The sequence below is a fragment of the Panthera tigris genome, chromosome B1, assembly GCF_018350195.1.
Source record: "Panthera tigris isolate Pti1 chromosome B1, P.tigris_Pti1_mat1.1, whole genome shotgun sequence".
In the NCBI taxonomy this organism is placed as follows: domain Eukaryota; kingdom Metazoa; phylum Chordata; class Mammalia; order Carnivora; family Felidae; genus Panthera; species Panthera tigris.
Genome location: NC_056663.1, coordinates 125312429 through 125336718, shown reverse-complemented (window position 1 = coordinate 125336718; position 24290 = coordinate 125312429). Strand labels below are relative to the sequence as shown.

The window sequence follows — 24290 nt, the reverse complement described above, 5'->3', positions numbered from 1 at the left end:
CAATCTCATTTACAATTTCATCGAAAGGAGTAAAATAACTAGGAATAAATTTAACCGAAGAGGTGAAAGATCTATATACTAAAAACTGTAAGACATTGGATGGAAGAATTGAAGACACAAACAAATGGAAAGATATTTCATGTTCATGGATTGGAAGAATTGATATTGTAAAAATGTTCATGCTACCCAAATCAATTTACAGATTCATTGCAATCCTCATCAAAATTCCAATGGCATGTTTCATAGAAATAGAACATACAATTCTAAAGTATTTATGGAACCATGAAAGACTCGAAATAGCCAAAGCAGTCTTGAGAAAGAAGAACAAAGCTGGAGGTATCATGCTCCCTGATTTCAAACTACAGTTGGTCCTTGCACAATGTGGGGCTTAGGGGTGCTGACCCTCTCCCCACCTACCCCCCCGATAGAGCAAAAAATTCATGTATAACTTTTTACTCCACCCAAACTAATAGCCTGCTGTTGATTAGAAGCCTTAGTGATAACATAAACAGTTGATTAACACGTATCTGTATTTTATATGTATTATATACTATATTCTCATAATAAAGTAAGCTAGAGAAAAGTAAATATTATTAAAATCATAAATAAGAGAAAATACATTTATAATACTGTACTGTATTTATTGAAAAAATCTACATGTGAAATCTGCACAGTTCACACTAATGTTGTTCAAGGGCCAACTGTATATCACAAATTATAGTAATCAAAACAGTATGGTACTGGGCATAAAAACAGACACATAGATCAATAGAACAGAATAGAGAGCCTAGAAATAAACGCATGCATGCATACATGGTCAATTAACTTATGACAAAGGAACTAAGAATATACAATTGGGAAAGATGATTTCTTCAATTAATGCTGTTGGGGAAAATGGACAGCCACATGCAAAAGAATGAAAATGGACCATTGTCTTATATGCAAAAATTAACTCAAAATGGATTGAAACCTTTAACTTAAGACCTATAACCATAAAACCCCTAGAAGAAAACCTAGGCATAGGCTCCTTGACTTTAGTCTTGGCAATGATTTTTTGGATCTGACCCCAAAAGCAAAGGCAGCTAAAGCCAAAAATAAACAAGTGGGACTATATCAAACTGAAAAGCTCCTTCACACAAAAGGAAATCATTGACAAAATAAAAAAAGGAAACATATTGGGGCACCTGACTGTTGGCTCAGTCAGTTAAGCTTCAGACTCTTGATTTAGGTTCAGGTCATGATCTCATGGTTTGTGAATTCAAGCCCAGCATTGGGCTCTGTGCTGACAGTGCAGAGCCTGCTTAGGATTCTCCTCTCTGCCCACCCTCCCTCAGTGAATAAATGAACATTAAAAAAAGGCAACTTGCTGAGTGGGAGAAAATATTTGCAAATCATATATCTGATAAGGCGTTAATATTCAAAACATAATGAACTCATACAACTCAATAGTAAAAAACAAAAATCTGACTTGAAAATGAGCAGAAGATCTGAATAGATGCTTTTCCAAAGAAGACATATAGGTGCCCAACAGGTACATGAAAAGATGTTCAACATTATTAGTCATCAGGGAAATGCAACTCGAAATGAGATTTAACCTCACACCTGTTAGACTGGTTGTTATGAAACAAACAGATAAATGCTGGCGAGGATGTGGGGGAAAGGGAACCCTTGTGCCTGTTGTTAGGAATGTAAATTGGTACAGCCACTATGGAAAACAGTATGGAGCCCCCTCAAAAAATGTAATAAAGAACTACCATATGACCCTGCAATTTCACTTCTGGATATTTACCCAAAGAAAATGAAAATACTTAACTTGGAAGATATCTGCACCCCCATGTTCATAGCAGCATTATTTACAATAGCCCAGATATGGAAACAACCTAAGTGTCCATCGATAGATGAATGGATAAAGAATATGTGGTAGATAAATACACACTGGAACATTATTCAGCCATAAAAAAAGGAAATCTTGCCATTTGTGGCAGCATGGATGGATTTTTATGGGTCCATTATATTGAGTGAGGCCATTATATTAAGTGCAATAAGACAGAGAAAGACAAATAACAGATGATCTCACTTATATGTAAAAGCTTATAAAACAATACAAAATACAGCCAGACTCACTGATAACAGAATGGTGGTTGCTAGAGGCAGGGGGTGGGGGTGGGCAAAAGGGGTGAAGGGAGTCGAAAGGCACAAACTTCCAGTTATAAAATAAATAAGTCCTGGGGATTTAATGTGCGGCATGGCAACGGTAGTTAATAATATTTGAAAATTGCTAAGAGAGGAGATCCTAAACGTTTTCATCACAAGAAAAACAAACTAACAAATGTATGGTGACAGATGTTAATTCGACTTACTGTGATGATCTTTTTGCAATATATACAAATATCGAATCATTAGGTTGTACACCTGGAACTTATATAATGTTGAATGTCAATTTTACCTCAAGAAAAAGATCTTATGATTGTTCTTTTTAACAGTGTTCTTAGATTTTAAAATGAGTCTAATCAGATTTGATCATTCTGCTGCTGCTGCTGCTTCTCTACCCCCTTGTCTCCTATTAACCTGCAAATTATCACTCAACTATTTTAATTTTATCTCACAATTGGAAATATTATTAATTGTGTGATAATGAATTTCATTTCACAGGGAGTTAAACACACATAGATTAATTGACTCCTACGTAGCACTTGCATACTTTGACATAAATTCCTCCCTTGATTTGATTATTTTGGCAAAAGTAAGTGAAGAACTCTCCACTTGTCTCATTTGCATTTAACTATTAATTTATTTAATAATGCTAATTAAAGAAATCATTTTATCATCTTACCATTTTTACTTGTTCAGGTTACATTGTATGAATGCAACCATATATGCTTATTCAGGAGCTTATCTATTAACTCACTTTTAAAAAAATCCATTTGAGAGAGAGAGAGAGAGAGAGAGAGAGAGAGAATGCAGGAGGGGCAGAGAGAGAAGGTGAGAGAGAGATCCCAAACAGGCTCTGCACTGTCAGGGCAGAGCCCTATTCGGGGTTCAAACTCATGAACAGTGAGATCATGACCTGAGCCAAAATCAAGAGTTTGCTGCTTAACCAACTGAGCCACCCAGGCACCCCTGTTAACTCACTTTATAGAAATGGTAACTTTATTGTGAACTAGCAATACTTCTTTTCTCCTTTTTTTTTTGTTCTTGTGGAATGTGTTTCTGGTAAGATGGCATATATTCTGACTGCATGTTAGTGTTAAATATTTTAGAAAGATTTTGCAGCAGTATTTCATTTTCACAATTTTTATAGAAAGTATGTTTCTTAACTGATTTGTCCAGTGTTTGAGAGCCAGGATTTGACTATGAAACTTGCTTGGAGCTAGTGATTCAGGTATCCTTCCATATTCATAACTGAAGTAGTTAACTTAGGATGTTCTACAAAATACCTCAAAATGGATTGTTGATAGCTTGCAATAGAGAATGAAGCACACATGTGTATAAAAAACACATAAAATACGGTCAACCGTAGTGGATTTAGTGTTACTACCAAGCCAATGTTCATAGGTCCAGTGGTATAGCCATTAATGAAATTTTTCTAGGGATATTTCTTGTTAGTGGATTTTTTTTTTGGTTTTGATTTTTTGGTTTTTCCTTGTTCACTGATTTCTTTATTCCACATCAGGAGAGAAGACTAATTACTTCCCTATTTTGAACTGAGAAGCAAATTGCAAATGCTTTTAAATAGCTCCAACTACTGGGGCGCCTGGGTGGTTCAGTCGGTTAAGTGTCTGACTCATATGAGATACGTTATTTCAAAACCTGCTGTTTTTTTCTTTTAACATAAAGAGACTGCCTTCTTTTTTCTTGAAGCATCCTCCCAACTTCTCCTGTTTAGTAGGGACTACACCTATTCCTTTTTACATTTTTTTCTTTTGGTATTTTTCTCATATCCCTAAATAAATAATTGTACTACTACCTCTTGATTATTCAATTTTAGGCATTACCTTTGACTTTCCACTTTGGAAGGTTTACCACTCTCTCCCCCATTACATACATATTTCCATCCCCTATGCTATATATATATATAGGGGTTAAATGTTAGTTGTTTCTTTATATTCCTGTGTCTCCATCACAAATTCATTTCCAAATTCTCAGTTTAAATTTAAAATACCTGAGTTACTCTGTTAATTTTAACTTTTTGGATCTCTGTCTCCCAGAATTTTTTGACCCGAGTTTAGTCAGACCTGGTTGTTCCTTCTGTCCAGTCATAGATCTTTTCTTTTACTCTCCACCTTTACCTTTATTTTGAGAGTATGCTTCTCTGTTCTCTTGGGTGGGATCGTCTCCTATCGCAGAAATTCTTTTTTTTTCTGTTTTCTCGTTTCACACTTTAATTTGGGCAGAGCATCTCCTCCAATAGCTTCTTGAGAAAGGTGGGTGAGAGGTGGAATCTTTGAGACTTTGAAAAATCTTCCGATGCCATTTTCCTTTACTCGTATTTGATTTATAATTTTCCCAGGTATTGATTTCTGGATTTGAAACACTTTTCCCTCAGAATTTTGAAGACATCACCCTATTTTTTACCCTAGTTTCCAGTTTTGCTGTAGAAAGTTCAATGCCACGCTTATTTTTCATCTCTTTTATTTTTACCTTTTGTATATATACAATATGTGATATACAAACCCTCCCTTTGTCTCTGGCGTTATAAAATTTTATGATAACATACCTTGGTGTAGGTCTATATGTATGCTCTATGGTTCCTTTCAAACTAGAAAATCGTGATTTTCAGTTAATGGGAACTGTACCTGACTTATTTATTTGATGATTTCCTCCCCTTTATTTTCTCAAGCCTCTCTTTCTAGATATATTCAGGTTTTGAATCTCCTGGATCGATGCTTTAATTTAGGGAGCTCTTCCATCTCTGTGTTTTGCCTTGTATTGCGGGAAATTTCCTGATCTTATCTCAGCTCACCGACTGAGATTTTTATTTAGGCAATCATTTTTAGAGTTCCTTGTTTGTTACTTCCTTTTTGTAGCAACACATTCTTGTTTCACTGATGCAATGTATTTTTTTTTATAAAGATGACAGTATTAATTAAAGGTTTTTAAAGTTTTTTTCTTCCACTGTATGTTTCTTCCAAGTGGCTTTCTTCTGTGTGTGTTTTTTCAATTTTTGATGTTTGAGGTTTTCTTCATATATCTGGTGACCCTGAATTAGTGGCATATGCATATGAGAATGGATCACTATAAATGCTGACTGCCAACTCTGTTCGTTGGGTAGATTTTGTCACCAGTGGGCCTCACCATAAGACAATATTGCAGGGCTGTTTTGCTGAGAAACTTCTAATATCCCTGTCTTTAGGTATTTTCTTGTTTTTGACCTGGCCAAATTCCTGAGTAAAGAAGAGATAAGCCAGGCTGCATCATGTTCTGGAAGCCATGTAGAGGGAAAGGACGGGAGGAGTCCATAGCCAGTGTAAACGTTCACTGAATGTTTGCAGTAAAGTGGCACCCCTCCCCTCCCCTGTGCTTAGTCTTCTACAGTCCCTCACCTTTAAAATTTTTTTTTTGTTTTTAAATTTTCTAGTTTTTTAATTTACATCCAAGTTAGTTAACGTATAGTGCAATAATGATTTCAAGAGTAGAATCCAGTGAGTGATTCATCCTCTATGTATAACACCCAGTGCTCATCCCAACAAGTGTTCTCCTTAATGCTCTTTGCCCATTTAGCCCATCCCCCCACCCACAACCCCTCCAGCAACCCTGTTTGTTCTCTGTATTTAAGAGTCTCTTATGTTTTGTTCCCTTCCCTGTTTTTTTAAATTATTTTTGCTTCCCTTCCCCTATGTTCATCTCTTTTGTATCTTAAATTCCACATGAGTGAAGTAATATATTTGTCTTTCTCTGACTAATTTTGCTTAGCATATACCCTCTAGTTCCATCCACATTGCAAATGGCAAGATTTCATTCTTTTTGATTGCTGAGTAACACTCCGTCATATATATATATATGTGTGTATATATATATATATATACACACATATATATATATACACACACATATATATATATGTATATATATATGAAACACTCCATCATATATACATATATATATATACACACATATATGTATACATATGTGTGTGTGTGTATATATATATAGTGAACATATGGGCTCTTTCCATACTTACAGTTCCTCACCTTGATGATAAAACACAAAAATAAGGCATCTCGGTGATATGCGTAATAGATTTACTCTTTCAGTCTTTGTTGGGGATGTGGGGGTGGGATGGGTGGAGATGTTGTTACCAGCCTTTGGGAATTAGAGAGGGTAACTGAACTCTACTTCTTTCTTTCTTTTTAAATTTTTATTTATTTTTGAGAGAGAGAGAGAAAGACACAGAGTAAGAGCAGGGAAGGGGCAGAGAGAGAGGGATACACAGAATCTGAAACAGGCTCCAGGCTCTGAGCTGTCAGCAGAGAGCCTGATGCGGGACTCGAACTCATGGACTGTGAGATCATGACCTGAGCCAAGGTTGGACGCTTAACCAACTGAGCCACCCAGGTGCCCCAGCTGAACTCTACCTCTAAAAGCAACTGGTGGTACCACTCTTGAGCCTTTTTGAGCTTAAGTGGTAAAATTGTTTTGCTTCTTGGTTTTTCTCCACCTTAGGCTTAGGAATCAGCATTTTTAGCTTTGTCAGATCAGTTACTGCTTTCCTTCTGCTTACCAGTCTTGTACTGGTCTCTTTTATATTGTAGGCTCAATTTTTTAGCCTTTTTTCTTGTTATTCTAGTGGGATGTCATAATTAAAATACTCTGTGTGGGGCTCCTGGGTGGCTCAGTTGGTTAAGCGTCTGACTTCAGCTCAGGTCATGATCTCACGGTCCGTGAGTTCAAGGCCCGCGTCGGGGTCTGTGCTGACAGCTCAGAGCCTGGAGCCTGTTTCAGATTCTGTGTCTCCCTCTCTCTCTGACCCAACCCCCGTGCATTCTCTGTCTCTCTCTGTCTCAAATATAAATAAATGTTCAATTTTTTTTAAATAAAATACTCTGTGTCATCTGCCCTTTCCAACAAAAGATAACATTTTAATATTTTTCTTGCCGATAAATATACTCCACATCAGCATTTTAGTGACTCTCTTTTTAGAGGTCTATCTTATCCCCTGTTGTAAATATGGGCTGTTATAAGCAATATTGCAAAGAACCTCCTTCTAGCTAAAATTCATATCAGTCTTTAAATAAATTTAAAATGTGAGGAAATTCTGAATCCTTTCTTGAAATGTTTCTTACCAAATGACATCTTATTGCCAGTAGTATGAAGATGTCTCCTTTTCTAATGAAGACCATTCAGTGTAAAGATTCCATTTAGCCACTTTTGCCACCAAATGGGAAATCCTGCCTATGTTTAGTTCACCCTGTATTCTCAGTCTGTGCCTGGATCAGGAAAGGCACCTGATACATGCTTGCTAATTAGACATATGCATAATAAATTAATTTTAATTATTTTGTTTTATAACTTCAAGGAGAAGAGGTCTGGTATGAAGGCAGCAGGGTGTAATAAGTTTTAAATATCTTATGTTCATCACTTTGAGTTACTTTGCGGTTGCTCAGGTCATAAAGTAGGAAGATTGAGAACCAGGTTTAAAAAGAAGGAAGCCAGCGTGGCAGGGTGATATATAGGCTTATCTGCACCCAGTGCACCTGGATTGCAAGCAGTACTGAGGCATTTATGCAGGCGAACTTGTAACAAAGGACTTTAAATATAAGATACTAACATACAATATGTTTGATTTATTTTAGTATTTAAAGATAAGTGTCCTATTGTATAGAGAAAGTATACATCTCTTGCGGTAAATTATATGGTTGGATTAAGTAAATATTATTTGCTTAATCTAGTCCCGGGTTTCTCAGAGTGGAGTCTGCACATGATCTGTCTCAGAATCACATGGGATCTTGAATATTCACTTCCCTTGGCTCACCTGAGACCTATGGAATGAGGATTTGGTATGTAACAAACTCCTCATATACACGTGGCCATCTACAGGTCTTCTCTAGGCTAAAATATAAGAAACTGTTGGAGAAAGTTAGGTGCACATTTTATATAAATTTGAAGAATCTAATGAATTTAGAATTAATGATTGGAGGAATTGCTGGTAAACTGATTTAACATACTTTATTGCTTTCCCCTTCAATTTTCACTAAGCATTCAACTAATTATCTTACCATGCAAAAATTATCCCATCTTCTTTTAAAACTCTCATTTTCTGATGGAACCAGTGGCTAGAGGCATTAGTTTGTGGTTTAAGAAATTAACATTTGCATATGTATGCATGTGTATTATTGCTAAACAGAATAGAGATAGTATGCTATTGAGTATATTGCATCTTTGGCCTAGAATTTCAGTGTTTTAACCCAGCATCTTTTAGATAATTTGTTCTAATTTGATTTGTTTTAATTATAAGCAAGCTCAATTTGTGGTGAGAGAGATTTTAAATCAAACATTGCTCAGGTTGACCATTTATGCAGTGACGTAGCATGTATGAGAGCTCCTGCCACAATGGCTAAAATATCATAGGTATCAGTTAATGCATGCCTCCTTTTGGAGCTTCATTACTTTTCAAAAGTGGTGGTAAAGAGGAAAAATATGAAAACCATCTTAGTCATAGGTCACCCTGTATTAATGAACCGTCTTACTATTTAAAAAAAAAAATAGATCCTTCCAATAATATTAGCTAACAGTAATATGTTACTACGTGACATATACACTCTAAGCTGCTAACATGAGGTAGGTGGTTGTAATAACCTCCACTTTAATGATAAGTGGAGCACAACGAGATTATTTATAAAGTTGTCCAAGGTCAACCAACTGGTAAATAGTAAAGCCTAATTTTGACCTCAGAAAATCTGTCTCTAGAGATCATGTCTACTATTATGTCTTCCATCAAAGATGTACAACCATCGCTACTCTAATAGGAAGACACTTTCCATGTAAAAGCTGATAGGGAAGAGGTATCATTTGATATATATTAGAGATAACTAAGTTTTCACCATCCTACCCAATTTTGAATGTTAAATATTTCTAATAATTTATTTAAAAAATACATGATATACCTAAAGTAAAGAGATGGGTAGGAAGGCAGTTTTAGGGACCAGACAATCTGGGTTTAAATGCTTACCTGATGATTTATTAGGTGTGTTCAGATCACTTAAAGTCTTAATTTTCTCCTCTGCAGATGGGAATGATAATATTTACCCATACTGTTACCATACGGAGTAGAGATAATATATATGCTAGTGTCTCATTGAGCTCTTTGCACTCAAAGACGACTATTCTAATTTAATGTGTAGGATGCTATCTTGAAAGGGTTATGAGAATTTCTGTATTTTATATGAGACATATATAATTGTAATAATTATATGATTTCTAATGTCGAAATCATTAAAACATCTGTTTTAGGGCGCCTGGGTGGCTCAGTCGGTTAGCGTCCGACTTCGGCTCAGGTCACGATCTCGCGGTCCGTGGGTTCGAGCCCCGCGTCGGGCTCTGGGCTGATGGCTCAGAGCCTGGAGCCTGCTTCCGATTCTGTGTCTCCCTCTCTCTCTGACCCTCCCCCGTTCATGCTCTGTCTCTCTCTGTCTCAAAAATAAATAAACTTAAAAAAAAATATTAAAAAAAAAAACAAAAAACAAAAAAAAAAACATCTGTTTTATGTTTAAATCTGTAAGTATCATAAATAGGGAATATTTTGTTTAATCTCATTGTTCTTTGGATAGCAGACTTTGGTCTATCCCACAGATACTTAAACTCTTATTCTTTCTTCTTTTCAGCAAACTTACTTGATAACATGCTTTTGCGAAGTTCAGGAAAGTTAAATGTGGGCACCAAGAAAGAGGATGGTGAGAGTACAGCCCCCACCCCTCGTCCAAAGATCTTGCGTTGCAAATGTCACCACCATTGTCCAGAAGACTCAGTCAACAATATTTGCAGGTTGGTCATATAAATTATTTAAATGTAGTTTTAACGGAGAGTCATACTTTTTAAACTACAGAATTGTAGGCTGGTGTTTTCTAAGAACACATTTTGAGGAATAGTGCCTGACTCCATTAACTTACAGGGCAGTGCCTGTGTTTAGAAAAAAATATCAAATTGCATCTTGACCCGAAATGGTGTTCTGGGATTCTTCTCCCTTGCTGCAAACATCACATATGCACATAAACATAGAGCATAGATCCCAGGCTTGGGACAAGTGTCAAGCAGCAAAAGCCAATTGTTTGCCTTCAAAAGACCTTGTCCCCCAAATAAATTCAATAGCAGAGGGTGTCAACTGTCTGATGATTTTTCTTTAACCATTCATCATGTCAGTGGTGGTTGGTCTTATGGAAAGAACACCTGCGTCATTAGGAATATTCACAGACTCTGGGAAGCAGTATAGTGATAGAGCTTACATGAGTCTACCAGATGTCAGGAAAGACATTGTAAGAGTATTGGAGAACTAAACTCCTTAGTGGATAATCATGTTTGTAACAAAACCTTATTTGGAACTGGACTCTAGCTTTGTCTTTCTTACGCATCCTTATGCAGCCACATCCATTTTTCCAAACACCATAGCCTGCATTTACACCCCTCGTGAGGACAACAGTGGGTGGAGAGGCATAGCTAATGAGGCCAGTATGCCTAGGAAGATGTGGCAGAGTAACCAGACAAGTACTGATCTCAAGAGTTAAAATGCCAGAGAAGCAGAATATCCCTTGAGAAGGGTAATGGACCAAATGGGAAAATGGACTCCTAGGTTTGAAGTCCAGGCAGAATACCTAAGTAATCATTTGGGGCCTCATTACCCAGGAAAGAACATGAAGATGAGCTGGATGCTTTTTTTTTTTCTTCCTGAGGAAGAAAGTGTATCCTGAGATATGCAGCTCAAGAAGTATCTACTAACTGAATGACAGAGAGGAAAGTTTGGTATGCTCATAAATATATATCTCCTTTAATTATCAGAACAACTCAGCATGGTAGGGGATGCTTATTTCTTACCATTAGGTATAAAGAATTCAGGACCCAGGGAGGTCTGTTAACTTGGCTCTTACACGATAGAACAAACTTGGATTACCGAGTCTTGTGCCATGATAAAATGATTCCAGAGCTCAGACAGTATTTCCTGGGAAACACTACCTCTTTGTAGTAAGTGGAAAAAGTATCAGGAAAATGTCAGAGTTTTCTGAAGAAAAGAAAATTATTAGGAGAAAACATATTAGGGGGATACTTTACTATTTTGCCTGGGTCTGTAGTAATTAAGAGTAAATCTGTGTGTGTCATTGGAGATGTAGCTCTGGTGATTATATGGGCAGGCTTTCCACAGTTATTCCAACTTTAAATATTTTGTCCTATTTTCCTTATACATCAATGAAGTGTCCTAAGTTGATTTGGAAGAAAGTTCATTTGGAAGATTTCTTCCAGATTCTCTGTGTGGGAAGGAGCAACTTGGCATGTTCGAAGAAGACTGGTTTTCCTAAAGTGCAGGGAGCAGAAGGAGGTGTGGCAGTAGTTGAGTGTGGACCCGGGAGAGATTACCCATGGCCTGGTTGGCTCTATTAAGGATGTTCGTCTTATTCCTGGAAGCGTTGGGAAGCCATTGAGGGGGATTTGTTTAAGCAGGTGTGGCAGTGGGTATTGATGTGGATTTAGGAAGGACAGTTCATGTGAGAGAGAATGATCTTGGACTAGGTTGATGCTGGTGCAAGAATGAGGTACATGTATTGGGGAAATATTTAGAAGGAAAGTTTTATGTTGATGAATTGGATCTAGGAAGGGGCCCAGAGAGGCTTCACCAGTCTGGATGTACATTTATATACACGGTGTAGGCTTTTAATGAAAGAGGACAGAGGGAAATAATCAAGTTCTAATCTGGACATGCTGAGTTTAAGGTTTTTGATAGCTACAAAATGGAGACATCAGAGAGTAGGCCATGGGATATGGATTTGGAGTGAAGATAGGGTTTGGGGAGAGTCTAGAGTGAGTGAGTAGAATGTGAGGCAGTTTTTGCTGTGAAATAAGTGAGCTCAGAATCATAGTAACTTACAACTAAAGACATTTGTCTTTTCATTCCTGGGTCTACAAATGGGCTGCAGCTGTGCTGGGACCTGCTGGATTAGGTGGACTTGGCATTGGGCTGCTGCTTCACTTCCCGCCTGCTCTACATGTTTGTTCATCCTTCTTGGACCAGAAGCTAACCAGAGCATATTCTTTTTCACTTGACTGTGAGGGAGCAACCTCTTAAAACTTCTGCTTGTCCTCTAACATTCCATTTACCAAATCAAGTGACACAGTCAAGCTCAATGTCAGAGAGAAGCTATGGGTAGAGTGGAGCGTGAAGAATTGAGTACGGTAGTAAAACAATCCGATCGAACAGAGTAGGACTGAGCCTTGAGATGTTTAATGGTTGGGTCAAGGAGGCTCTCCCCACAAGATCCAGAATGAACATGAAACAGTGAGTATGGTGTCATTGAAGCCAAGTTTACCGAGGGAGGAAGTAAGGTCAGCCATGTTAGAAGCTGTCAGAGGTCAAGAGGGTAAGAACTAAAACATGGAGGTCAGATTTATTGACCTTGATAACTGCAGTTTAGAAATACTCATTCCAAAGTCCTGAATTCTTGACCAGCAGCCAACCCCTGAACTGGATCTCAGAGGAGCGAATATTCACTCTTGGGCAAAATGCACATCCTTTTTGCTAACAGGATGTTAACTCCAGTTGAGTCTCCTGTGAACTGAGATCAATCATGTGAATCACAGGGGCTGCTTTTATTCCTGAGTCCTAAGACCTAGAATAAATTCGGGCCTCCATTCCTCCATTCCCACTATCTACTCTTGGACTTCCAAATCAGTACTTCTCACACTATCTCTGGTGAAAGATGCTCCCCACCCAACCCCATAAGTTGCACTGGTATTTTTCTAGAGTACAATAAAAATGAATTACTAGAAAAATAAATATAAAAATATTTGCACCTTGCATGCTCAATTTTTCCTATTTTTCTGTTATTTAGATTCAAGAGAGCTAAATGTATTACTCTGCAAGTTTCCATTTCTGTATTAACCTCCTCACAGACCAGTAGCAAGCAGTTTGCTGACCTGGAAGGGAACATACTTGGGGTAATATTGCATTAAATCTTGCACTCCTAGGTAAAGGAGTTCTAAAGACAAGGATATGCTTTCTTGAGCTTAGATAAGGGCTTGTCAAAACTGTGTGGTCTGAGGTCTTGTAGGCAGTTCTTAGCCAATTTGGGTATCCTAGGGAGGTCTCCTGCTCATTACCACTCCCATATTCCTGGACAGAATAATATAAAAAGTGGCCCAGATCAGAAGTATATCATACTTAAAAGAGATTTTGAAATCCCACATAATAATTCAGAAAATATGTGTTAAGTTTAGAGAGTTTTTAATCTCTCTGTGAGTAGCATCAATCACGTTACCCGCCAAACACAGAGTCATTCTTGGCCTTGATTCCCATCATGTGTGGGTGTATCTACTTCCAAAATCCATGCCCTTTCCATTGCTTCACAGCATACATGTTAGAGGATGTTGTGCAAATAAGCTAAATAAAGTATTAGAACCTTTTTTTATATCCATAACTCAAGAAGGGAAGCTGTTATTTTATCTCCCTCAAGATAATACCTATCTTCTAAATATCTTTCCAGCTGTTATGGTACATTGTTAATCCTTCTCATTCCATTTCCAGATTTATTCCCGGGATCTTAGATAATCACTGTATGCCTTGAATGCTTCAAAGTCTCCTGGAATAACTCTTTTTTACCTGACTTTCACCCTGCAAAAGTTTTGTATCATTTTCCAGCCTTGTTTGTCTGTTTTTTTCTCTATATAATCTGATCCTGCTTTACACATCCTTTCTTGTTTTACCTGTCTTTTTGCCTCAGATAGTCATTTTTGTTACTACTTACCACCTCTCTCAAGTTCATCCAGGCGCTCACACAAGTGTATCCATTTGTAAAAGTTATTTTCCACTCTTTTTCAGAGATGATTTTAAAGACTTCACCATAGTTAAATACTTACTTGTTAGGTTTGACCGAGAATTCTGCCTGGACAGTTTTCAGGGTTTACAGGTGTAGTAAGTAATTGGATGTTTGCACAAAGGATGTGCAAATGACACCAGGCTGCCTAAATGAGGAATTAGATAAGACCCCAACCGTGCCTTGCGGAGTCACAACGGGAAGAAGGGAAAGGTTAGGGGCTTGTGAGCCTTTTTATAAAGTTTGCATCAACCCAGGACTTTCAGACCTCTTGCTGAATGTGATGGTGTGAGTTTTCCGACAGGCGCTCCTGACCTAAGATCTCAGAGTGTTTAAAGTGCAAGTTGTTCTCGTTTGTTTATACATCTTCCATTGCATCCAGTTTATTCCACCATTGCTCAGACCATCTGAATATTGAGTTTTATGATCTTTAAAAAAATTTTCAGTAGATGTCAGTTAAAACCATCACACTTATGAGAATACGTTCTTCCTTAGAATTTATAATTTAGTTGGTAAAGGCAATGATTTCAGATGCACTTATGAAGATTTTTATAAGGAATAATTCTGCTTTTGTGCTTCTTAGTCATAAATGAGACTGTTAAATGGGCCCATTTGTTGTTGGAGTTAATGGAAAATGAATAGCTCGGAGCTCTTTAAACTTCTACATAGAGAACTGTTGATGATTTTAAAGCAGAGAAGGAAAATGTAAGATTTATCAGGAAGTGCTGTACAGAACTGTTTAGAGTCCAGAGGGAGGGGATGGGCAGGCCTGCTGGAAGGCAATCAGACAAATCTAAGTGAGAGACGAAGAGCATCTGCACAGGTGAGAATATACAAATGCTCGGTTCATACAAAAATAGAGACAAATTCAGAAGATCTTGTACCTCATAGAAGAAAATAAACAAAATGCCAAATCACTCGGTATGGCTGCTAGAGAAGGATGTAAGATCATTACACATCCTTTTGTTTATTAAAATTTTTTAAGTTTATTTATTTTGAGAGGGAGGGAGAAAGAGTGCACATACGAGCGAGGAGGGGAGGGGCAGAGAGAAAAGGAGAGAGAGAATCCCAAGCAGGCTGTGCACAGTCAGCACAGAGCTTGATGCGGGGCTTGAACTCAAGAACTGTGAGATCATGACCTGAGCTGAAACTGAGTCGAACACTAACGGACTGAGCCACCCAGGTGCCCCGATAGTTACCCATTTCTGAAGATAAAGTAAAAGTCATTTCTCACATTGCAACTTTATCATTAATGTAACTTCACCTTCCTCCAGTTCAGTGACATCTCGGAGGAAAAATCATAGCAGGGGACCAGTAGTAGCCATATATATTTTACCCTTTATCCCTTACTACTATGGGAATCCATCTGTCTAAGGTGGTAAGGAGAAAACATATAAACTTTAGGATTCCATTACTTTGATAATTACCACCGTTCAACATCCTTCTTTGCTTTTTTTCCCCAATTCAGTAGGAAACACTTCTAGCTTTTGATTTCTGTCTTTACTGCTAGAATTTGAATCACTTGGCTTCTCCTAGGATTGTGGCATTCATAGACTATGAGCTCCTTCAAAGCAAAGGCTACATCTTCCTCACCCTGAGTTCTGGATATCCAACTCTGCCTGGATCATCGTACGCTCAATAAATGTTTGTCAAGTGAACTACTGTTAACAAAGTTGTAAGCAGCTTTCAGCTGTTCTAATTAACTAAAATTTGCATGATTTAAATAGCCGCTTTAAAATTTGTATGTATCTTTGAGTTTATCTGTGACAGAAAACTTTGAAAACTTCTCTTTATTCTCATGAATGTGAAATAGGTATTTTAGAAGATGGAATGTTCTCAAGGACTGATTTAAAATGGACTAAAACCAAACAGTCTTTCTAATCAATTCTAACTGAAACTTAAATTTAGGAATTCTAGTATTTCTCCCATACTGACATAAAATTGGCATAAATATTGGGGCACCTGCATGGCTCAGTCAGTTGAGCATCCCAACTCTTGATTTCGGCTCAGGTCATGATCCCCAGGGTCATGGAATCGAGTCCCACACTGAGCTCCATGCTGAGTGTGGAGCCTGTTTAAGATTCTTTCTCTCTCTCTCTCTCTCTCTCTCTCTCTCTCTCTCTCTCTCTCTCCCTCTCTCCCTCCCTCCCTCCCTCCCTCCCTCCCTTCTTTCCTCCCCCTGTCCCTCTCTTCCACTCATAATCTCTCTCTTTCACTCTCCCTCTGCCTGTCTCTCCCACTCGTGCTCTCTCTCTCTCCCTCAAATTAAAAAAAATGGCATAAATATGGAGAAGCAGTCAGTATTGACAACTGATCGCCTTTGTACGCAGCTGTTTTATTTTGTTCATTGCTCGTCTTTACCTATAACACAGGGACAGCATTTTTAAAATATTACATCAATGGTCTTTTTTAAAACTTTTCTTTAATGTTTATTTATTTTTGAGAGGGATAGAATGTGAGTGGGGGAGGGGCAGAGAAACAGGGAGACACAGAATCTGAAGTAGGCTCCAGGCTCTGAGCTGTCAGCACAGAGCCTAATGTAAGGCTCGAACCCATGGACCACACGATCATGAACTGAGCCGAAGTCGGAAGCTCAGCTGACTGAGCCACCCAGGAGCCTTTTTGTTAAATTCATAATCATTACTGTAACTAAATGATTCATCCTATATCCCTGTATACATCTCAGTACTTTCAGTTTTGTTTAAAATTATTCCTACTTTTGTTTTCTTCATGAGTCTTCATTTCTTCTTAAACACTGTGGGAATGATGAGATAATAATAATAATCAGTATGCAACCTTTAAAAACTAAGCCTAAACATGGCAGCCAGGCAGCAGAATGTTCAAGTAAGCCCATGGGAGGACTTAATTGCCTTTTGTGACATTCTGCAGCCCTCTCTCAGCAGAGGGAGTTGAACAGCTTTGACTCTGGAACATAGCTTTGTTTACGTTTGTGTTTGCTCAAGAATTGAAAGTTCTCAAGTGATTCTGAAGTTTCTGTAATTGTACTGCTCATTTCCAGTTAGTGTTCCTAACTAGCTGGTAATGTCAATGAGAAGCTTATAAATTTTGCTTTGTTGCAGATAATATGCACTTGAAATGGTTCTCTAACCTTTTTGCTTGTCCTCCAACTAAATATTTGATTTCTGTCTGAATTTATGACTTAGGGGACACTGACTTTTCTCCAGGGTTTCTCTCCTTCTCCACACCCTGTTTATATTTTTAGTTCTACTCTCTTGCAGACAAGGGAGTATATTTTTAAAGCTTGAATTTACTCTCCCTGATGTTTCTTTACATTTCCCAGGACATTGTAAGAATAACTCGCTAACAGCTTAACCAGCATTTCTTATTCTTTTTTTTTTTTTTTTTTTTTTGATTCTGATGAGTGCCTTTCCATATATTCAGATTTTGAGTAAGGGGAAGTCATAAATAAGGAGAATTTTTTTTTTTTGTTTAGATTTAACATATTGTATCACTCTTTCTAGCCCTGTGAATTCCTAATGTCAGAAAATTAAGATGACTTTATTTCTGATAATTCCTGAATTTTACTTGTGATGAGAAAACTAAGTCACACATATGGTCTAAATGGGAAGGAAAGGAATAAAAAAAATCATCTGGGTATTGTTTGCTCATATTGCTTACATTTCTAAGGGACAGCTCTTTTATTTATTGCCTTCAGTGATTACATGCTTTAGATTTTCATAGCAATTTCAGCAAATTGGCTAAAAAGCCCCAAAGAATTGAGAGCAAGGGTTGTTCAGAGGCAGAGTCTGTATTCCACAATAATTTTCATGCATTTGACCTTAGTCAAACAAAGAGATTTACCATCGGCCCTTCCTAGCCATTCATTAGTATATTTGAACTTTGCTGTTCTAGTTCTTATAAACTGAAGTATTTTGGATCACGAGGGTTATAAACCAAGTAAACAGTTCTAAGGGTGTTGATGATAACTGAAGGGCTAATGTATGGCAGAATGCTGCTACCACTAATATAGAATAGACAAATCCACAAATCATGGCTAATGCTGTTCTCAGAGCATTCTTCCTGTGACCTTTCAGGACTACACTGCCATATCTGTCTTGGGCGCTGAGCAAGCATATGTATGAGAAAAAGATGGAGATATAGTTTAGTACTTCATTTCTTAACACACGCAATAGTGGTTGATGACATATATTAGGAGTCACCCTAACTTGTGAAGACAGTAAAGTCTGTTTGTAAATAGTTCTGTATATAATAGTTCTTGTTTTTCAGATTTGGTCCCAGGAGAGGATAGTGGAAAACGTGTGGGGATTTACCAAGAGGTCCTTGATGCAAGGCCTGATTCTGTTACTGTTTGTTCTGCAACCTTGTACAAGTTTATTAAACTCTCTACCTTTAATTTCTCATCTGTAAATAGAAATAGTATTATTTTCCATTGTTGTTGAGAGGATTGCATGAAGTAGAATAAGTGAATGTCGCCTTTAATGTAGAAAACCATGCAGAAATTTAGTTTTTGTTTCTTTGGTTTCCATGATCTTGTTAACAGCCCTTCTTTCTGTTGTCCACCCTCACCGTACCCCCGATCTAAGCCCCACCTGCTTACAACAAAGCCTGATGTTTCTCATGACAGATCAGTCCCAAAGCAGAGGGACCCAGTGGCACAGTCTCAATCACCTTGGTTATGTTGTGCTGATCCCAGCTTCTACCTGTCTTTCTTTTGGTGCCTTAGTGAGAGACAAGTTTGTTTCATTTAGAGCAAATAGAACCAACATAAATGTTCACCTGCGTGGGGTCAAACCTCTGCCTTGCCTCTCACTGTCTGTAAGGCCTTTGAGAAATTGCTCAAGCTCTCTGAGCCTCAGTTCCTTCATATAGAAGGTGAGAAAAATAGTTGTGTTTTTGGATTTGTGCAGGCGATGGAGGACCAAAATGAGTGTGTAGTAATTGGGGTATATGGTTACTAATAGTATATGTTATATGGCAAGTTTATTTCCTTCTTTCTCACAAGTTTCTAGACAGAGAAGATATTACCAAATGTTTTATGATTATTAAATCCAGTTTCATAAAAGAAAGTTTTGGAATTTTCTTAACAGGTTGTAACTTGTAATGATCATTGACTTTCTCCTTGTGTGTAGTAAAACAAATGATTAACATGTTCCTTTCCTTTTCCCCTAGACACACACACACACACACACACACACACACACACACACACACTTACTTTGCCTGTTTGGTCTTCAGCACAGATGGATATTGTTTCACAATGATAGAAGAAGATGATTCTGGGATGCCTGTGGTCACTTCTGGATGCCTAGGACTAGAAGGCTCAGATTTTCAGTGCCGGGTAAGGAAGATCACATGCTTCTGCCTTGTAACTTTCATTGCTAGCTTTCAAACAGTTAGGTTTCAAGCTATATAAAAGAATTGTTTTTCTTGCCCACCCTGTTTTTAGTAAGTTGGAAAATAATCTGAAAATTGTCTCATTGGGCCAATCCTCCTTTCGTTTCAGAAGCAAGTATTATTTTTATTTTTGCTGTTAGCTTCTTGCTTAATGACTCTTTAGATCATCCTGCTCAGATTCCAGTTTAGTTAATTGCATTAATGCAAGCCATCTTCCTCAGTTTATAACTATGCACCCTGGTTATTACAAATGCAGTAGTAGTTTTGTTGAAATGCAAAAGCCGCAGTAAGATAATATATGGAAATTTGAGAGAAATTTTCTAATATAAAAAAACATTTTCAGAATGTTTCAGGAAAATTATCAGAATTTTAAGTGAATTCCCTGAATGGTGTTAGTGTCTCAAGTTTTAGATTATGTGACTTTGAGGGGGTGCCTGGGTGGCTCAGTTGGTTAAGCGTCTGACTCTTGATTTCGGCTCAGGTCACGATCTCACAGTTTGTGGGTTCGAGCCCTGTTTCAGGCTCTGTGCTGACAGTGTGGAGCCTGCTTGGTATTCTCTGTCTTCCTCTCTCTCTGCCCCTCCCCTGCTCGAGCTGTCTGTCTCTGTCTCTCTCTCTCTCTCTCTCTCTCTCTCTCTCCAAATAAACAAATAAGCTAAAAAAAATTTAGATTATGTGACTTTGAAATTTAGGGGAACCCCACTCATAGCTGTTTGGGCTCAACTTTAGGACACCCCCATTCCTCATCAGAGAAGATCCATTGAGTGCTGCACAGAGCGGAACGAGTGTAACAAAGACCTGCACCCTACGCTGCCTCCACTGAAGAGTAGAGGTAAGGAGAAGAAAGCTTTGGGGCTGGAAGAGCTTTAGCCACAAAGAAAATAAAGACGAGAATTACTCTGCCTTTCCTAAATTAGTGTACCTGATCATTCCACGGCTGGGGTAGGGGACCAAGGCAAGATGACGTAATTCAAAGACAGGGGCAAGTAGTTCTTGGAAAAGTAGTCGTATGGGGCTTCATGCTTGAGAATCTCGTTTCTTTCACTTGTCCCCACTTCCCTGTGAAATCTAGGGGTTCCAGAGCTTGCAGTGTGTTTTAGAAGCATAGAGGAGGGAGACAGGGTTCTATGCCTACCTTGAAGTGTTAATCAGAAGTTATACTTCACTCGAAAACTGCCATTAGGCTAACATGCATTAAAAAAAATAAAAGATTGAATTGGATTATTTGCTGGAAAATTTCCTTTTATCTGTCCTAGAGCAGCTAGTTTTTAGCCAAATCATATATCAATATATTGATAGAATGGAGGAGATATCTAGAAAATTTAATTTCAAAACTTCCACATTTAAGTGTCGCTCGTTGCAAAAGACAAATACTGCAGCTGGAAGGGCTTTTTGTTAAAAACTGCTCCCATGTTTCCTTTCTCCTCTTTACTCTCACCACAAAATAGATAATTGGAATTGTCACCGTGTCCTAAAGCCTAAGTCTTATATCAGTGGTTTAAAATGATTTCTCATGATTGATTTTACTTCTTGAGAAAATCTTCCTAACAAAATATACTGACATTTCATGGCTTTGATGATAACATTTTATAACGCTTGTTTCTGCTAAAGCCTAGAAAGCTTTAAAGGATTATTCATAATCATTCACATAAAACATTCACAGACAGATTTTTTATATAGATTGCCAGTCAACATGCTAGGTGTTAGGGATACAGAAATGGATGAAGAAAATTCTTGCTCTCAAGACGTGCACACTGGCCTGTGAGAGAGAAATATGTAAATAATTAAATTGTATTCAGTCAGGAATGTTTTAGTGGAGTCAGATTGTAAAGTGTATTAAGGACACAAACAAGTGAGTGGTTTATTGTGGGGTAGGAGGATGTCAAAAGACCTTCATAGAAGTGACACTTGAACAAGACTGTAAGGATGAATAGGAGATCACTGGATGGATAAGACAGGAATAAAAATTTTAAAAATATTATAATGGCTAACATGAGCCAGGCATGTTCAGTATCACATCATTTAACCCATTTGAGTCCCACAACAATCCTATGAGGTACTTAGACTTACTCCTTGTGTAAAGATAAGGACATTGCAGCACAGAGGGGTCACCTAACTTTCCCAAGGTTGCACTGCCTGTTAGGAGCAGTGACTAAATAGAGGCAGTAGTAAACACAGAGTTTTTGTTTGTAAGGCTTGAGAAGCATTTGCAAAATGCAGGCATAGCAAACAATGTGGTTGGTTGGAGAAAATCTCATAATTAAGTTTTCTAAAGCTTTGTTATTGAAAATAGGTCTGTAGATCAGCTCATCAGTGTCCGTCAGAACTCATTACGCGTGTGGAATCTCTGACCCCACCCCAGACTACAAAATGTATTTTTAAACAATATTCCTCAAATGATTTGTATGCACATTAAAGTTTGGGTAATACTTTTGGTAGAAAAAACACCGCTTGTGTCTCAGCATGCCTTTGACAACACCTTCAAAGAGAAGTCTGCTGATATCAAATTGTGGTCAAGTTCTAAATGTTTGCTTTCTGGTTTTTGTAGCTATTTCCTTGTGAACCAGTTGCAGAAAGTTGGCAGTCTATAGACAACATTTTGAATAGCCCTGGTATAGCGGCTTATGTACTGGGGACAAGGGAGGGAGGAGGGTGAGAAATGGCTGGAAATGAAGGCAGTGGTGCTAGATTTCAGAATCTCTTCCCCCAAGGAGGAAAGGCTTTTCACGTGCAAGTGGAAGCAATGTGTCTTAGAACTTGCAATAAGTTTAGGAAAATTCCAACCCTTCTATTGCTGAAAGGGCTGCAGTGCATGTATCGTCCTGTAGATGGAGCCAGATTCTAGTTAGCACTAGGCAGATGAGGGAATTTTCTCTGAGGAGGCTGAGACTTTTAAAATAGTGGAATAAATCTCTGGAGAACTGAGTGAAACGGCTTTGAGTAGAAAGGCAGCAGCATTGAGAAGACAAATCCTTGTTTTAGAGCAGAATGGGAAAGAGGATTCAGGAATGGTTGGTGCATAATACTGAAAATTATGTAAAGTGATAGGCTTGTGTGGAGTTTATTGCTTGAAATTTGAGGATCCCCGGTAGTACCTAGGTGAGTTCTGGGCAGATTCCATCTTACCCTTCTGGTGCAGTCATTCTGGGGTCTAGTAAAAGTCACTGTAGGTAGTGGTCTGAGAGCACTAGCATTTGTAACATAGCTATGCCATAGAGCTGCTGCCTTTTTTTTTTTTTTTTTTTTTTTAACCTCCACCATACACTGGCCATGGCCAGTGGTTTAAAAGAAGAATGGGATGGGACAGGTTCTGAGTGGACACATCCCCCGGGTCCTGGAGACTCATTGCTTAATGGGAAGGGTCATGGTTGGAGGGAGCCAGAGTAGGACCCTTGAAAGCTCAGAGCCCAGGCTGATTTTCTGGCCTAAAAGCCATGGGAATCATCCTCATGATTGTGATATTTGCTAATGAGAATGGAACACTTACTTTGGCTCTTTTCTAAGTACTTTACATATACATAACTACTGAATCCATATATAGTAGATTTATTATAAATCTTTATGTCAAATTGCTAGAAAGCAGAGGCTATGTTATCAAAAGACTAGAAGGCTAAAATATCGAGCTGACCATTTTCGTTGTTGTTGTTCTTGCTTCTTATATAACTGCTCTTCCAAAAAAGTTAAATGATTAACCTCATCGCAAAAGACCTGTATTACTGGGTGCTACATAATAACAAGCTTAGGCAAGGTTCTGTTATTAGAGATTAGAGAAGTACTGAGCATAGGGGTAAAAACCTACAAATAAATTGTCCTTACTAAAAACAAACAAGAAAATCTTTCCTACCTATCCAGAGGTTTCTCAGGCTCTTTTTTTTTTTAACTTAGATACATTCAGCAGGATATTAGAGATACACAATCCCATGCAATAATATTTATCAATGTTTATTTATGTCCTCGAAATTTTATTTGTCATCTTCTCTTTCAAAAAGGAAGATGAAGGACAGCCAGAATACAGCTAAATTCTTTAATGAATGCTGGGTTTCCTTTTGCTTTGTTTATTCGCTTTCAGCCCCAGAAAAGCAGAACACCCCAGGATAACATTCTTTCTCTGGAAGGAGGAAATATGGGAAGTAACTAGATCAAATGCAGCACCTGTATCATAAACACTAAAATATGATCTGGGAAGCCCAGTAACACTGCAGCTGGTGCTAAGGGTAGGAAGAGATGTCTGTTTTGATGGAGAGGCTTAAAGGGAGAGGTCGTGGTGCCCTGCTGTCTGGCTCCCTGTCTGCAGAATTGGTGATCAGGGCACCAGGATGCTGAGAGGAATGATGTGTGTCCAGACTCACAGCATCAGATGGTTTGACCAAGATATTGGGAGTAAAATGCTCTCTTGCAATTGTGTGAAGGCAGGAGAAATTGATGAGGTTTTTTACCCTTACTCCAAATTACTTACTATAGTTACTTATTTTTTAATTCCTTTAAATGAGCACTTAAAGAAGTGAATGGTGTTGAAATGAGCAGAAGCTGTTCCTTTTTTAAATGGGATCCTTTAATTTTGCTTCTATAAAATCAAAGTTATATAATTTTTTGAAATAGATATGTTCATGTGTCTAAATATAGTAATTCCTCATATATACTACATGTATACCTCATAGAAAATGTCTCAGAAATAACATTTTGTTTTGACATATGGTAATCTCAATGTAGTTTAAGTCAAATTATACTACACAATTTTCAGAGTTAAAATGTATCGTATTTCTTTTCTTAGTTAAAAAATATATTCTGAGAAGTTTACAGATTTGTTTTAAAATGCTATTGCTGGGGCACCTGGGTGGCTCAGTTTGTTAAGTGTCAGCTTCAACTTAAGTCATGATCTCATGGTTCCTGGGTCCTGCATCA

The 24290-nt window shown here is 37.9% G+C and overlaps 1 protein-coding gene across 3 annotated transcripts in view; it reads left to right on the top strand.

Moving 5' to 3' along the window:
- Positions 1-24290, top strand: part of BMPR1B (bone morphogenetic protein receptor type 1B) — a 412007-nt gene that overhangs the window by 354795 nt on the left and 32922 nt on the right. For 2 of the 3 annotated variants that reach the window (XM_042984157.1, XM_042984155.1), the window contains exons 4-6: positions 9822-9981; positions 19230-19332; positions 20118-20220. In XM_042984157.1, coding sequence (XP_042840091.1) covers positions 9839-9981; positions 19230-19332; positions 20118-20220 — 349 coding nt within the window. In that variant the 5' untranslated portion in view covers positions 9822-9838. Of the gene's footprint in view, positions 1-9821; positions 9982-13096; positions 13138-19229; positions 19333-20117; positions 20221-24290 lie in introns of those variants that run through there. The other variant, XM_042984158.1, reaches the window with a different exon arrangement.